The 15,575-nt window shown below is 38.8% G+C and overlaps 1 protein-coding gene across 4 annotated transcripts in view; it reads left to right on the forward strand.

Moving 5' to 3' along the window:
* The window catches only part of SACM1L (SAC1 suppressor of actin mutations 1 like (yeast)), an 89,527-nt gene that overhangs the window by 20,458 nt on the left and 53,494 nt on the right, over nt 1-15,575 (forward strand). For 3 of the 4 annotated variants that reach the window (XR_002337508.1, XR_002337509.1, XM_003358405.5), the window contains exons 2-4: nt 5,388-5,485; nt 8,841-8,915; nt 10,395-10,522. Coding sequence is in view for 2 of the 4 variants with exons in the window: in XM_003358405.5 (XP_003358453.3) it covers nt 5,388-5,485; nt 8,841-8,915; nt 10,395-10,522 (301 nt within the window). In the remaining 2 variants the exon portion in view is untranslated. The remainder of the gene's footprint in view (nt 1-5,387; nt 5,486-8,840; nt 8,916-10,394; nt 10,523-15,575) is intronic. The other variant, XM_021068641.1, reaches the window with a different exon arrangement.

Consider the following 15,575-nt stretch of genomic DNA (forward strand, 5'->3'; position numbering starts at 1 on the left):
TGGGTCTCTTGAAGACAGCATATATATGGGTCTTGTTTTTGTATCCATTCAGCCAGTCTATGTCTTTTGGTTGGGGCGTTTAGTCCATTAACACTTAATGGATATGTATGTTCTTATTGCCATATTATTATTTGCTTTGAATTTGTTTTTGTTGCTCTTTTTTCTTCCCTGCTTGTCTTGTTTTCTCCTCTTGTGGTTTGATAACTATCTTTAGTGTTGTATTTGAGTTGATTTTTCTTATTTGTGTGTATGAATTGTAGATTTTTGGTTTGCAGTTATTCTGAAGTTTTGGTATAAGAGAATATATATATATATATATATATATATATGACTTTTAAGTTTTTGGTCTCTTAATTGCAAGTGCATCTCCAGTGTCCTGCATTTATACCCTCCTCTTCTCAATTTCTGATTTTGGTAGCATAATTGTGTGTGGGTGATTTCATATCTTTACTGTATATATGCCTTTACTGGTGAGCCTTGTCATCTGTGGTATTTTTGTTTCTGGTTGTGGCCTTTTCTTTTTTGCCTAGAGAATCTCGTTTAGTATTTGTTGCAAAGCTGGTTTAATGTTGCTGAATTCTCTTAGCTTTTGCTTATCTGAGAAGGTTTTGATTTCTCCTTCAAATCTCAGTGAGAGTCTTGCTGGTGAAGTAATCTTGGTTGAAAGTTTTTTCCTTTCATCACATTAAGTATATCATGCCACTCCCTTCTGGCCTGCAGAGTTTCTCCTGAAAAATTCAGGGATAACTTTATCAGGGTGCCCTTCTATGTCATTTGTTTCTTTTCCCTAGCTGCTTTCAAGATTTTGTCTTTAATTTTGGTCAGTTTGATTAATATGTGTCTCAGGGTGTTCCTCCTTGGGTTTATTTTATATGGTACTTGTTGTGCTTCCTGGATTTGAGTGAGTGGTTCCTTTCCCATGTTAGAGAAGTTTTCAGCCATTATCCCTTTGAATATTTTTTTCTGTCGCTTTCTTTCTTCTCCTTCTGGCACCCCTATAATATGGATGTTGGTGCATTTAACATTGTCCCAGAGTTCTCTGAGACTGTCTTCATGTGTTTTCAGTCTTTTTTCTCTTTTCTGTTCCTCATCCATTAAGTTCCACTAATCTGTCCTCCACCTCACTTAGTCGTTCTTCTGCCTCCTGTATTCTTCTGTTGGCTGCTTCAAATGAATTTTTTATTTCAGTTATTGTATTTTGCATCTCTTCTTGCTTAAGTTTTTATCTTGTATCTCATTGCTCAGTGTTTCCTGTAAATTATCGATCTTTGCCTCCAGTTTATTTCCAGTGTCTTGCATCATCTTCAGCATAAACAGTCTAAAGTCTTTTTCCTGGAGGCTGATAATCTCCTCATCACTTAGCTGATTTTCTGGGGTTTTTCCTTTCTCCCTCATCTGAGTTATAGTTCTCTGTCTTTTCATTTTTATAGGTTTTTGGTGTGGTGACCTTTTTACAGATAATGGAGTTGTAGCCTCTCTTACTTCTGGTGGCTCCCCCCGTACCCCGTGGCTGAAGTCAGTATGGGGGCTTGCTCTAGGCTTCCTGATGGGAGGGACTGGTTCCCACCCACCGAAACTGGAGCTGATTCCTATCCCTCTGGTGGGTGGGGCTTTGTTTCTGGATGAGATTAGAGGCAGCTATGTGCCTGGGGGGGTCTTTAGGCAGCCTGGTTACTGCTGGGTGGGTCTGTGATCCCACCTGGACTGTTGTTTGCCCTGGGGCTTCTCAGCGCTGATGGGTGGGGCCAGATTTTTTCCAAAATGGCCACCTCCACAGAAATGCATGCTGAGGAATATTCTCAAGAGCTTTGCTTCCAATGCCCTTCCCCCACAACAAGCCACATTCACCCCTTGTTATCCCAGGAGATCCTCCAAGAGCTGCAGTCAGGTCTGACCCAGATTCCTACGGAGATTTTGCTTTGCCCTGGGACCCAGTGCATGTGAAATTCTGTGTGTGCCTTTTAAGAATGGGGTCTCCATTACCCCCAATCCCTTGGAGCTCCTGCGCACAAGCCCCGCTGGCCTTCAATGCCAGATGCTCCGGGGCCTCTTTCTCCCAATGCCAGATCCCCAGGTGTGGGGACTTGACTTGGGGCTCAGAACTCTTACTCCTGTAGGTGAGTCTCTGTGATACTGTTAGTTTCCAGTCTGTGGGGCTTACCACCCAGGAGGTATGGGGTTGCTTATATCTCATAATCGCCCCTTCTACTTCTTGATGTGGCCTCCTCCTTGTCTTCTGGAGTGGGATATCTTTTTGAAAGTTTCCAATCCATTTGGTTGAAGATTGCTTAGCATTTGGTTATATGTAATTTTGTTGTTTTTAGGCAAGAAGTTGAGCTCCAGTCCTCCCAAAAGCTTTTTAAAGTCTTGTTTTTTCATTAAAAATTTTTTTTGTATTTCTGTCTTTCTTTTTTTTTTTTCTTTGGCTTTTTAGGGCTGCAGGTGCATCATATGGAAGTTCCCAGGCTAGGGGTTGAATCAGAGCTATTGCTGCTGGCCTATACCAAAGCCATAGCTATGCAAGATCCGAGCCACATCTGCAGCCTACACCACAGCTCATGGCCGTGCTGGATCCTTAACCCACTGAGCGGGGCTGGCGATTGAACTCACATCCAGATGGATCCTAGTTGAGTTCATTACCTCTGAGCCAAGGCAGGAACTCCTCTATTTTTTACTTGTTTATTACCTACCTCATTGTCCCTAGTGCTTGTGTAATGCTTACCACGTGGTAGCTTTTCAGTAAATTTATTGACTTACTTACTCTTAGTTGCAACTTACCCTTGCTCAAAACATCTTCTATAGATGCAGACTAATGTGTTTTTTTTGTTTTTTGTTTTTTTAAGGATTCGATACTAGAGGTAACTATTCTATGACTAGATTGTCTGGAATTTTTTCATATTTTCTTTGGTTTGTTTCAAGACCACTCACTTTTTCTTTTTATAGTTTTATTGATGCATAGTTGACATGCAACCAATTGCATGTATTTAAAATGTGCACTTTGAGACATGTTTTACACCTGTGAAACCATCACCAGAATCAAGATAATGAATACATTCATCACCCCCAAAAGTTTCCTTGTGCCTGTAATCTCTTCCTTTTTTTCCTTCTCTGTGTGAGTTAAACATACAACTACCATATGATCCAGCCACTCTGCTTCCAAGTAGTCACCCAAGAGAAATGGATGCATATATCTGCCTTAAGACCTGTATTAGAATATTCATAGAAGCTTTATTCATAGTATCCTAACTGGAAATTGCACAGATGTCTGTGAGCAAGTGAATGAATAAACAAATTGTGACATATCCATACCGTGGAATACTATTCAGCAATAAAAAGGAATATATACTTAGTTTGAATTGAAGGCTGCAATATTTGAGGTAGACTTGTTTTCTTTATTTCATTTCTTCGCCCACCCCCACCCCTCTTTTTTTTTTGGCTGTCCTGTGGCATATGGCATTCTTGGGCCAGGGATTGATCTAAGCAGCAGTTGTGACCCAAACTGGAGCTGCAGCAGCACCAGATCCTTAACCCACTGCCCTGGGCTGGGGATAGATCTTTGTCCCAGGGCTCCTGAGATTCCATTGATCCCATTGAGTCAGAGCCTGAACACCTGTTGCATTTCTTGATTTGTATTAAAATTGACTTTCGTTGCCTTTAGCATACACCCGCCCCAGAGGAAACTAGCCCAGTATTAAGAACTTAGTTACAGATGAACTATAAAAGGATATAAGTTATATTTAGATAATTAAGGGTTGATTATTCTTCAAAAACTTAAAGTCATAAATGGTCAGTACAGTTTGTCTGCTACAGGACTTGTTTCTGTAACACCATATAGCTTATATATGGACAGTAAGAAATTATGTCAGTGATGGTGTGCGGGTTTAATTAAGATTTTTCATAGGCAAGGGGAGTGGAATAGAGGGAGTAGAATTAAAAGGGAAAGACAAGGGCCCTCAGATTGACTGCTGTACAGACAGTTCTTTCAGATGAGGTATAAGAATAACAGGTTAGTCCCCAGAAAACTAGACATGCTAGTTCCTACCCCAACTCTGGTCGGCTCCTGTAGGTTCTCCACAGCTGTGGGTTCCGGGTTGGTTGAATCCAAGGATGCGGATGCCATCTGTACTGCACCTTTAAAAAAAAAAGTTTTTTTTATAGTTGATTTACATTGTTCTGTCAATTTCTGCTGTACAGCAGAGTGACCCAGTCATATATCTCTATACACTCTCTTTCTTACATTATCTTTCATCATGTTCCATCACAGTAATTGGACATAGTTTTCTGTGCTATACAGCAGGGCCTTGTTGTCTATCCATTGTAAATGTAATTTTTTTTTTTTTCGGTCTGTTCCTGAGGCATACCAAAGTTCCCAGGCCAGGGATCCAATCCAGGCCACAGTATTGACAACACCAGATCCTTAATCACTAGGCTACCAGGGAACTCCCATGTACCACACCATTTTATCTGAGGGACTTGGGTATTCATGAACTTTGGTATCCAGAACCAATCCCAGAGGGATACCTGTATTTACCCATGCGTACACCTTACCAACAGCCTCAATCTCCATTGTTTTAGTGCCTGCCAATCTTTTTTTTATATTATTGTTTTTGTTCATTGTTATTTCCTTAGGCAGTCTCCAACTGTGTTGAATTGCTTGCTGGTGTTACCCAAGTTATCTCGTGAGTTCCAGCTTTTAATTTTGTTGGACCCAGGTTACAAAATTGCATACATTTTGAGCACTCTGTTCCAACCCTAATTTTGCCCCCTTTATTTTTTATTTTGCAGAATGAAATGTTTTTTTTTTCAAGAATACATGCAGCTGTCTAACAACAAAAAGCCTGAAATGTCAAAGTAGTTTATTTTAAACAATTTCCTGGAAATGTGTTTAATATTTTTAGCTAATACTTAAATCTTGGTTACTATGTGTCAGATGTTCTGAGTGCTTGTCAAGATTAGCTCATTTTATCCTCATAGCAGCGCTATTTAATGAGTCTGGTATTATCCTTATTTTATGGATAAGGGAACTGAAGAACAGAGAGGATGAGCAACATGCCCAAGATGATACAGCACAGGTAGTCTGGTTTCATAGACTGTGATTCTGGTTGTTGTGCTCCATTGCCTTCTGCACCATATTGAATATAAATTAGGTTTTAGTATGATTTTCTTGTATGAGTCAAATTGGTGGTTTTACAGCAAATTAAAACCCTATCAGCATTAAATTAAGTGAAAAGAGTTGCAGTAACACATCAGGCAAGCATAACAGCTTTATTTATTAAGAAGCTGGGAAAATAATGTCAAATTTAAACACTGCTAAAGTTTGTAATAGTTTTTTTGGAAGTCTTCATTTCATTTGGTTTAGGTATTTATGGTTTTAAATTTCTTCTTAGGCATACCACACCTGAAAAATTTTATGTGGAAGCTTGCGATGATGGAGCAGATGATGTACTTATCATCGACCGTGTGTCCACAGAAGTTACCCTCTCAGGTATTTCATAGCCAAATTTAGCAGTGTCTAAAAAGACTTTACACTTGAGTTGCAATAGTTAAATTAATGAGAGCTATGTCAGTGTGTGGATCTCTTGAGTGTCTTCTTAGAAAATTTTAATTCCTTTTTTTTTTTTTTTTTTTTTAGGGCCACACTCACGACACGTGGAGGTTCCCAGGCTAGGGGTACAATCAGAGTTACAGCTGCTGGCCTACACCACAGCAATGCAGGATCCTTAACCCACTGAGTGAGGCCAGGGATCAAACCCACAACCTCATGGTTCTTAGTCGGATTTGTTTCCGCTTCGCCATGATAGGAACTCCAGAAAATTTTAATTCTTGCTACCTCATTTGATTTTTATACTTCGGGTGCTTCTTTTCGTGAAAAGGAGAAATGATCTAGAAAATTTTAGGTAGCATTTTACTGTTCATCAGGATTTTAAAACAATTATTTTTTCTTTGTTCCCTTATTGGTACTATAACAGGATTGGTTTTGTTGATGTGTAAGGTCCTTTCTAGCTGTGAGATTTAAAGTATTTGAGTGTGAGAGAGTTGTTTTAGCATTAAGTGTGTGGAATTTTAACAGCAGCTTTGCTTTTGAAAATACTCATGACTATGAAAATAATAAATGAAAAATAATATAGACATCACTGATTAAAACTTGTATTTTAGACAGATTAGTTTTCCTAAGCGCTATCTTATTTTTCTGTCCAATTATACATATATATATATATATTTTTTTGTCTTTTGTCTTTTTTTGTTGTTGTTGTTGTTGTTGCTATTTCTTGGGCCGCTCCCACGGCATATGGAGGTTCCCAGGCCAGGGGTCGAATCGGAGCTGTAGCCACCGGCCTACGCCAGAGCCACAGCAACGCGGGATCCGAGCCGCGTCTGCAACCTACACCACAGCTCACGGCAATGCCGGATCGTTAACCCACTGAGCAAGGGCAGGGACCGAACCCGCAACCTCATGGTTCCTAGTCGGATTCGTTAACCACTGCGCCACGACGGGAACTCCTGTCCAATTATATTTTAAGCAGCGTTGGTGGTATAGTGGTGAGCATAGCTGCCTTCCAATTACATTTTGGTTTTGCTTCTCTGGGTTGTGAAAAACAACTTGTTTTTCAGTTATGTGAAACACTGATTTCTGACTAGATTAATATGGAATAATTTTGGTGACAAATTACTGTACCATGTGATATCACATTTGAATTTCATATTTCATTTGTTTAAAAATTCACCTTTAGACAAAGTTCTATACTATTATTTTCTTAAGTACAGTATTGGAGTAACCATAGAATAGACATTCAGTAAATAGTAAATATCCTGTGAAGGGATAAAATGAAACATGAAAATATTTTGCCTAGGATACTGAAGTATAAGAAAGGTAGGACTATAAATCCACATTTCCTTGATTATTTGCTTATTCTGGTAAGTACCATATATAGCTTTTTCTTTGATGAAATGTAGTCAGAGCTGTTTTACTTTTGGGTTTTTTTTTTTTTTTTTTAGGGCCATACCTCGGCATATGGAAGTTCCCAGGCTAGGGTCCAGTCGGAGCCGTAGCTGCTGGCCTCTGCTTCAGCCACAGCAATGCCAGATGTGAGCCTTGTCGGTGACCTACACCACAGCTCACGGCAACATCAGATCCTTAACCCACTGAGCAAGGCCGGGGTCGAACCCGCATCCTCATGGATACTAGTCGGGTTCATTAACCGCTGAGCCACGTTGGTAACTCCTGTTTTAGTTTGATAATTTTGCATTTCCTGTGACTGTTGCTTGGTGGCTGGTGTCTCAGAATAGCTGACTGGTTTTAACCACTGTTAATGCACTTCTCCTAAACTTTAATCACATATATCATGTCGATATAATGTAGTGTTTTATAAAAACATTTGTGTGGATGTATTTTCAGTGATTGTTGACCTTTCAGTGACAATTATATTTGTAAGTAGAGATTGCAGACCCATGTTGAGTGGACAGAACTAAAGGTCATGAATAATTTGGCTGCAGAAATGGTCCCAGATAGTCATCAGACATGTGAAGAGATACTTTGACCTGAAGTCAGTGATGATAAAGGGCTCACAGTTTCTCTGCCAGTTTCCTTTTACCATTGAGCAAGCAGACCATTACCGCTGAAAGAGGATTTTTTTTTTTTCTTCCATGAAAAACTAACATAGTCTTAGGAATCATAGTTTTGTTGATGTTACACTCCACTTAATGTAACTTATAGCTCTACCAATAGTACATTTATGTTTATCAGTGATCTCAATATATTCAGAATTTTCTCTCAGCTTTTCACTGCACTCTTATTTCCATTTTTCATAGTGGTTAATTGTGGCATAACATTACTAAGTAAATTGAATTATTGAGAGAAACAAGTGAATTTTATACCTTATTTAGAATTATTTTATTCAGAATAACAAGTCTGCCTTTAAGAGACAGGACTTGAGTTTACAGCAGTATTTCAAAATGGATTCCAGGAAGATAATTAAACTATGACCGAAAGAAATATTTTATGGCCACATAAGTTTGGAAAACTTTGAATTAAACAGTGAAATAGATTGCTTATACTGTAGGCCTTCTCAGAGCCTTTAATCTCCTATGATGCATTATGATGCAGAGAGGAAGCAGAGTTAGTATGGATGTGGCAAAATAAGCTGCTTTGACTGGGAAACCCTCGTTCCCTGCTTTTTTGGCGTATTCCCTAAACTAGAAGTCTACAAAATGTTTTGTGAAACATATTGGCTTAAAGTTTAACAATTGTGAAATGAACCTTATAATCCGAGGCACTCTTATTAATAAGAGCCTTTATTATTGATAAAACGACAATTAATAATGAAGCCTCTCTGCGTACCACATAAATTTGTTAAACATGAGCAGGAGGCTTTTCCTTTCTCCTTCCACTCTTGGATCTTTGCCTCCATTTCCCACACTTTTAGATGGAATAGGCAAGTCCTTTTTTGTATTTCATTTGTTGCATGTTGAAATCAAAATTCATGTCTCAACTTCCACTTACTTTCTTATTTTATTAGAGGGATGGAGACTTGGTTTCTGACAAGAGGTTAAATAAATTTGGTTGAGAATTGGCATTAAAAATAACCCTTAATTTACCTAGTGAGGTTGCTGAAGCATGTTACTTTTGGCACCATATTCTGGATAGGCAGAGACCTTTGTATGTACATGAACATCTTTATTTTATATTCTGCCAACATGGAGGTCTAACAGTAATGACAGAATATTGCTTTCTTAGAACAAAGCTTGCTCACTGATTTAGTCAAAATAACCACTGAAGTGAAACTAAATTTCTCTTCCTGTTGGTGAGCTTTTTCTAAGGATTTTTCTTTTTTTCTTTAAAGTCAAGAAAGATATTCCTCCTTCGGCCGTCACAAGACCAATATTTGGTATACTGGGCACAATCCATCTGGTGGCAGGTAAGAAAAATGAGCTAAGGTGGACAAAGAAGGTAACTAAATTGACGCTATTAGAGTATAAGATAAAGGCACACTTTACATCTTGCTTTAGGCAGTGAATCTGTAGGGTAGGTATTGGGCATTAATTTCTAAAAGTAATGTACTCCAAATAGCAAGTGGTTAAATTTATAACACCTAAATTTTATTTTATTTTATTTAAATTTTTTTGTCTTTTTGCCTTTTCTAGGCCTGCTCCTTTGGCATATGGAGGTTCCCAGGCTAGGGGTCTAATTGGAGCTGTAGCCGCCGGCCTATGCCAGAGCCACAGCAATGGGGAATCCGAGCCACATCTTCAACCTACACCACAGCTCACGGCAATGCCGGATCCTTAACCCACTGAGCGAGGCCAGGGATTGAACCTGCAACCTCATGGTTCCTAGTCGGATTCATTAACCACTGAGCCATGAAGGGAACTCTAACACCTAAATTTTTTTTTAAAAAAAGTTTTGATACTGGGGTTGAATATGGCAGTGCATGTTAGAGAATGTTACCTGGTTCTGAGTTATTAGGAAAGTGATTTTGTTTACTTTTTATTTCATTGAACTTTAAAATAAAGTTCCTCTTATATCAGGCATTGTGATGGATGTTGTTTATAAAAGATGCGAGTCCTTTTTGTCCTGCATTTTACAGTCCAGTGAGAAGCATTTAAGTAGTAAGTTACTGCAGTACAGTGTGACAAGTTCTAGGAGAGAGATGTACATAGGAAAACTTTAAGGTAGGTCACCTGTGGTGAGAGCCCTGAACAGATCTGAAGAATTCATCTAGTGGTAAAGGCTTACCCTGCTTTATTGGTGGGAGGAAGAAATGGCCAGGATCAAGGTTAGTGTGTTATGCATGGTGTTGTGATGGCTTCTTGATTCTGACCACTCATCTTTGTAACGCTGCAGTAACCGGTTGGTTATACTGCCTCAGCACATTTCTCTACAATTTAGAATGACACTAAGGACATGAGAGGTATAGATGGGGCATTGTCCTGCAGTGGCCAGATCTCATGACCTTTGATACTTTAGGTCACAGATTGGGAAATAAATTTAGCAGAAGTTCATATGCTTTGGGGATAGAGAGAGAAGGGGAAGGAAGGAGGGAAAGAGATCAAGAGCATGCTATAGTTTGACCTTTGAGTAAAAATTTTTCTAAGTGATTCTCTGGTCCTTCCTTCCTTCCTCCCTCCCTCCCTTTCCCCACCCCCTTGGCATGTGGAAGTTTGACCCGAACCGCTGCAGTGACAATGCCAGATCCTTAACCTGCTGCACCATCAGGGAATACCCTGTGCTGGTCCTTCTATTCATAAATTGTGAGATTGCTTAAAAAATAAGTATAGGTCTTTCATCTATTTAGCATAATTCTGCTAGCCTTAAGTGTTTAAACAATAAAGACTGCTGCTTTTGGCTTTACAGTTGCCTTATTTTTATTTATGTGGTTTTGGCTTTGCTTTTGCAGGTAATTATCTGATTGTCATTACCAAAAAGAAAAAAATAGGTGAATTTTTCAATCATGTAATCTGGAAAGCGACAGATTTTGATGTCCTTTCTTATAAGAAGACAATGTTGCATTTAACTGATATTCAGGTAAGAACTAGAAGCACTTACTAATTGCACAACCCAAAGAAGTACCATGGAGTGGGTGGGAAAGGGAGGTAGAACACAGGATGTTTGATGGATTTCTTTTAAGCCTAATTACTTAAGCAACACGAAGAACAAAGTCACACTACATACCTAGCTATAAAATGCAATTTTTCTTTTTTTGGGGGGGCGCGGCCCACCTGTGGCATGTGGAAGGTCCCAGGCTAGGGGTTGAATCGGAGCTGCAGCTGCCACCCTGGGCCAAAAATGTAATTTTAACAATGACCTTCATGTATCTTAATGCTCTTGGTTTTGGTGGTATTGTTTTTTTTTTAAACTGGCTCAAGTCTGAAAAAATATGAAATTTCATACAGAGGAAAAGGACAAACAAAATTCATGTATACTCAACACGCAGATTTAACTTTATATCCTTTTTTTAAAGAAATAAAATGTCTTTGAAGTTCTGCTCATCCCATTTCATTCCCTCTTTCCCCAGGGGAAAAATACATTTTTCTTTTGCCATGTGTGAATGTGAGTCTGTGCGCATGTGCACATGTTCAAACAGTATTCCTTTTGCACAGTTTCTCTATGCACAGATTTCAGTTACCACAGTTTAGTTCACACCAGTCCCCAACAACATAGTTTAAAGTTCAATTACCATAGTATATTGACTAAAGAATTAGCTCAGGGTGCAAAAAAAAAAAAAAAAAAAAACCCAAAAAGTGACAACTCTAAAAGTGAAATTCAAATTGAACATGAATGGAGTGTAGAAGAAATAGCTGGTGGTGGGAATGCCGACACTGCTACTGTTCATGAGGCTCTAGATATGCAGCCAGAGGTCCCAGTGAGGGTGACTTCATTGACAATAATGGCGCAGTGGTTCTCAGTAATGGTGAAGAGGCTGAAGGTGTCCTGGGAGAAAGTGATGTTGGCAACAAATTTCACATTAAAGGAACTCACAGAAGTATTATGACTCTTAACAGCGCAAAGGATAAAGTGTTAGAAGCTGGTTCAAGCTTAGATGTATGATAGATAGCTCACCAGGGTGTAGAAAAGATGGTATCATAAGTTACATAATGAAAAGAATGCAAGCACTGTTCAGGCTACTCTTGATAAAATTTTGACAAGAAATAATACACACACTCACACATATACATATATATACTTTTTTTTTTTTTTTTTTGGCTGTGCCCATGGCATGCAGAAGTTCCTGGACCAGGAATGGAATCTGAGCCTAAGCTGGGACTTAATGCCACCACTGTGACACCACCAGATCCTTAGCCCACTGCAGCACAGCAGAAACTCCAGAAATTACCTTTTCTAAATCAGCATTATGTTTAGAGATTTATACTTATTGAGTATTTGTACTTAAATGTAATTTTATTTATAGGGTTTGCTTTTTAAAAATTTTAAGTTGTATTTTTACTCCCAAGATTATGAAAAGTTTGTTTTTGAAGGAAAGTTTATTTTAAAACATGTAACTTAACCTATGATATATATTTAAAAAATTAGTCTTAGCACTGTTGTCTTATTGACCAAGTAAAACTGTAGGCTATGGTTTTTATTTTTTGTCTTTTTAGGGTCACGCCCTCAGTGCATGGAAGTTCTCAGTCTATGAATTGGAGCTGTAGCTGCTGTCCTATGCCACAGCCACAGCAATGCCAGATCCGAGCTGCGTCTGCGACCTATACCACAGCTCAGGGCAATGTCAGATCCTTAACCCACTGAGTGAGGCCAGGGATCGAAACTGCGTCCTCATGGATACTAGTCAGATTCACTTCTGCTGAGCCACAATGGGAACTCCTAGGCTATGGTTTTTATATTTCAGTTTAAACTTAAAATTTCTTTACTTTATATATCAATATATTAATATATTCATTCTCTATGAGACATGGTAATTTAAGGCAATAAAAATGGTTGTATTCATTTAGTAGCCCAGTAATATTTACATGGACAATTTCTTCTTGATTGCTTTAATTTGTCTTCAGGGCGCATAACTAATTTTAGCACTCCTCATTGTATATGCTTTGTTTATACTTTTATTTTTTTTATTTATTTTTATTTTTTTTGTCTTTTGTCTTTTTTGTTGTTGTTGTTGTTGTTATTGTTGCTATTTCTTGGGCCGCTCCCGCGGCATATGGAGGTTCCCAGGCTAGGGGTTGAATCGGAGCTGTAGCCACCGGCCTACGCCAGAGCCACAGCAACGTGGGATCCGAGCCGTGTCTGCAACCTACACCACAGCCCACGGCAATGCCGGATCGTTAACCCACTGAGCACGGGCAGGGATCAAACCCGCAACCTCATGGTTCCTAGTCGGATTCGTTAACCACTGCACCACGACGGGAACTCCTATACTTTTTTTTTTAATGTCTGAGGCCAAATTAAAAATTTTGTAACATGTATATTTATAACATATAGATTAACATGTTAATCATTTGATAAACATTAAACATTACTAAACTTAAAAATTACTTTTAGGGAATTCCCATCATGGCTCAGTAGTAACTAACCTGTCTAGTGTCTGTGAGGACGCAGGTTTGATCCCTGGCCTCGCTCAGTGGGTTAAGGATCTGGCATTGCTGAGAGCTGTGGTGTAGGTTGCAGATGTGGATTGGATCCTGCGTTGCCATGGCTGCGGTTTAGGCCTCAGCTGGAGCTCCGATTTGACCCCTAGCCTGGGAACTTCCATATGCCATTGGTGCAGCCCTACAAAGCAAAAAAAAAAAAAATATTACTTTTAAAAACAAGGATAAAAACAAATAGCAATCTTAGTGTTCATTGGGGAAAGCCAGCTAAAATGATTATCAGAAGAGTTCCTGTTGTGGTTCAGCTCGTCAAGAACCTGACATAGGGTCTGTGAGGATGCGGGTTCAATGCCTGGCCTTGCTTGGTGGGTTAAGGGTCCAGCATTGCCACAAGCTGTGGTGTAAATTGCAATTGTGGCTCAGATCCATTGTTGTCGTGGCTGTGGAATAGGCCTGTAGCTCTGATATAACTCCTAGCCCAGGAACTTCAGGCTGCAGGTGTGGCCTTAAAAAAAAAAAAAAGGCAAAAAGAATATGATTATCAGAAAATAAATATGAAGAGTTCCCTGGTAGTCTAGTAGTTAGGACTTGGTGCTTTCACTGCTGCAGCCCAGGTTCAATTCCTGGTCTCAGAGCTGCGATCCCACATCAAGCAGATACACATGGGGCCAAATAATAAATAAATAAATTTTATCTTTTAAAAAAAGAAAAATAAATATAAGTATTACTCTTGTTGGATCTTCCTTTCTCATTGAAGTATAATTAACTTACAGTATTATATTAGTTTCAGGTGTACAACATAGTAATTCAATATTAATATACATTAGAATTTGATCACCAGGATAAATCTAGTTACAGTTTGTGACCATACAGATTTACTATACTGCTATTGACAGTATTCCCTAGACTGTACATTATATCTCCATGACTTATTTATTCTATAACGGAAAGTTTGTATCTTTTTTTTTTTTTTTTTCTGCATCTGTGGCAAATGGGAGTTCCCAGGCTAAGGGTTGAATTGGAGCTGCAGTGCTGGACATTGCCACAGCCAAAGCTATAGCTATGCCAGATTCGAGCCATATCTGCAACCTACACCACAGCTCACAGCAATACTGGATCCTTAACTCACTGAGCAAGGCTAGAGATCGCACCTGCATCTTCATCGGTACTAGTTGGGTTCTTAACCCACTGAGCTACAATGGGAACTCCCAACTCCCGGAGGCTTATATCTCTTAATCTCCCGTGCCTATTTAATTTATTCTTCCTACCCCTAACCCCACTGGCAACCTTGAATTTGTTCTCTCTGAGTCTCTTTCTGTCATTTTTAATTTCTTTCGTCAATGTGTTTCTTACAGGTACAGGTCTTTTACCACCCTGGTTAGATTTAGTCTTAGGTATTCTTTTTTATGCAGTTGTAAATGGGATTGTCTTCATATTTTCTCTTACTGTTAGCTCACCGTTAGTGTGTAGAAATGCAACAGATTTCTATATATTATTTTTATATGCTGCCATTTTACTAAATTCATTTATTCTACTAGGTTTTCGGTGGCATCATTAGTATTTGCTATACATAGTGTCATGTCATCTCCAGACAGTGATGGTTTTACTTCCTTTTCAGTTTGGATTCCTTTTATTTCTTTTTCGTGTCTAATTGCTATGGCTAGGACATCTAAATGTTGAGAATGGGCATCCTTGACTTATTCCTGATCTTAGAGGAAATGCTTTCAGCTTTTTGCTATTGAGTTTGATGTTGTCATATATAGTCTTTATTACGTTAAGGTGTGTTTCCCCATACCTACTTTGCTGAGAGCTTTTATCAGAAATGGATATTGAATTTTGTAAAAAGCTTTTTCTGCATCTGCTGAGATGATCATATGATTTTTATTCTTCAGTTTGTTAATGTAGTATATCATATTGATTGGGATTTGTGGATACTAAACCATCCTTCCATCCCTGGAATCAATAATACTTGATCATGGTGTATGATCTTTTTTTTTTTCCTCTTTTGGGTCACACCCACAGCATATGGAAGTTCTCAGACTAGGGGTTGAATTGGAGCTGCAGCTGCTGGCCTGCACCACAGCCACTGCAACACCGGTCTGAGCCACATCTGTGACCTCTGCCACAGCTTGCAGCAATGTCAGATCCTTAACCCACTGAGTGAGGCCAGGGACTGAACCTAAATCCTCATGGATACTAGTTGAGTTCTTAACCCATAAGCCACAATGGGAACTATCTTTTAAATATATTGTTGAATTTGATTTGCTAATATTTTGTTGGAGATTTTTGCATCTGTGTTCGATATTGTTATTGGCCTACAATTTTCTTTCTTTGTGGTGACTTTATCTGGTTTTGCTATCAGGGTGATGCTGGCCTCATGGAGTTGGGAAATATTTCTTGCTCTTCAATTTTTTCGAATAGCTTGAGGGTAGGGGTTTACTTATTATTCTTATTGACTTCTATTATATTTTTAACACTTCTTTAAATATTTGGTATAATTCACCTGTGAATCCATTTGGTCCTGGACTTTTGTG

This window comes from Sus scrofa, chromosome 13 (assembly GCF_000003025.6).
Source record: "Sus scrofa isolate TJ Tabasco breed Duroc chromosome 13, Sscrofa11.1, whole genome shotgun sequence".
NCBI classification, from domain to species: domain Eukaryota; kingdom Metazoa; phylum Chordata; class Mammalia; order Artiodactyla; family Suidae; genus Sus; species Sus scrofa.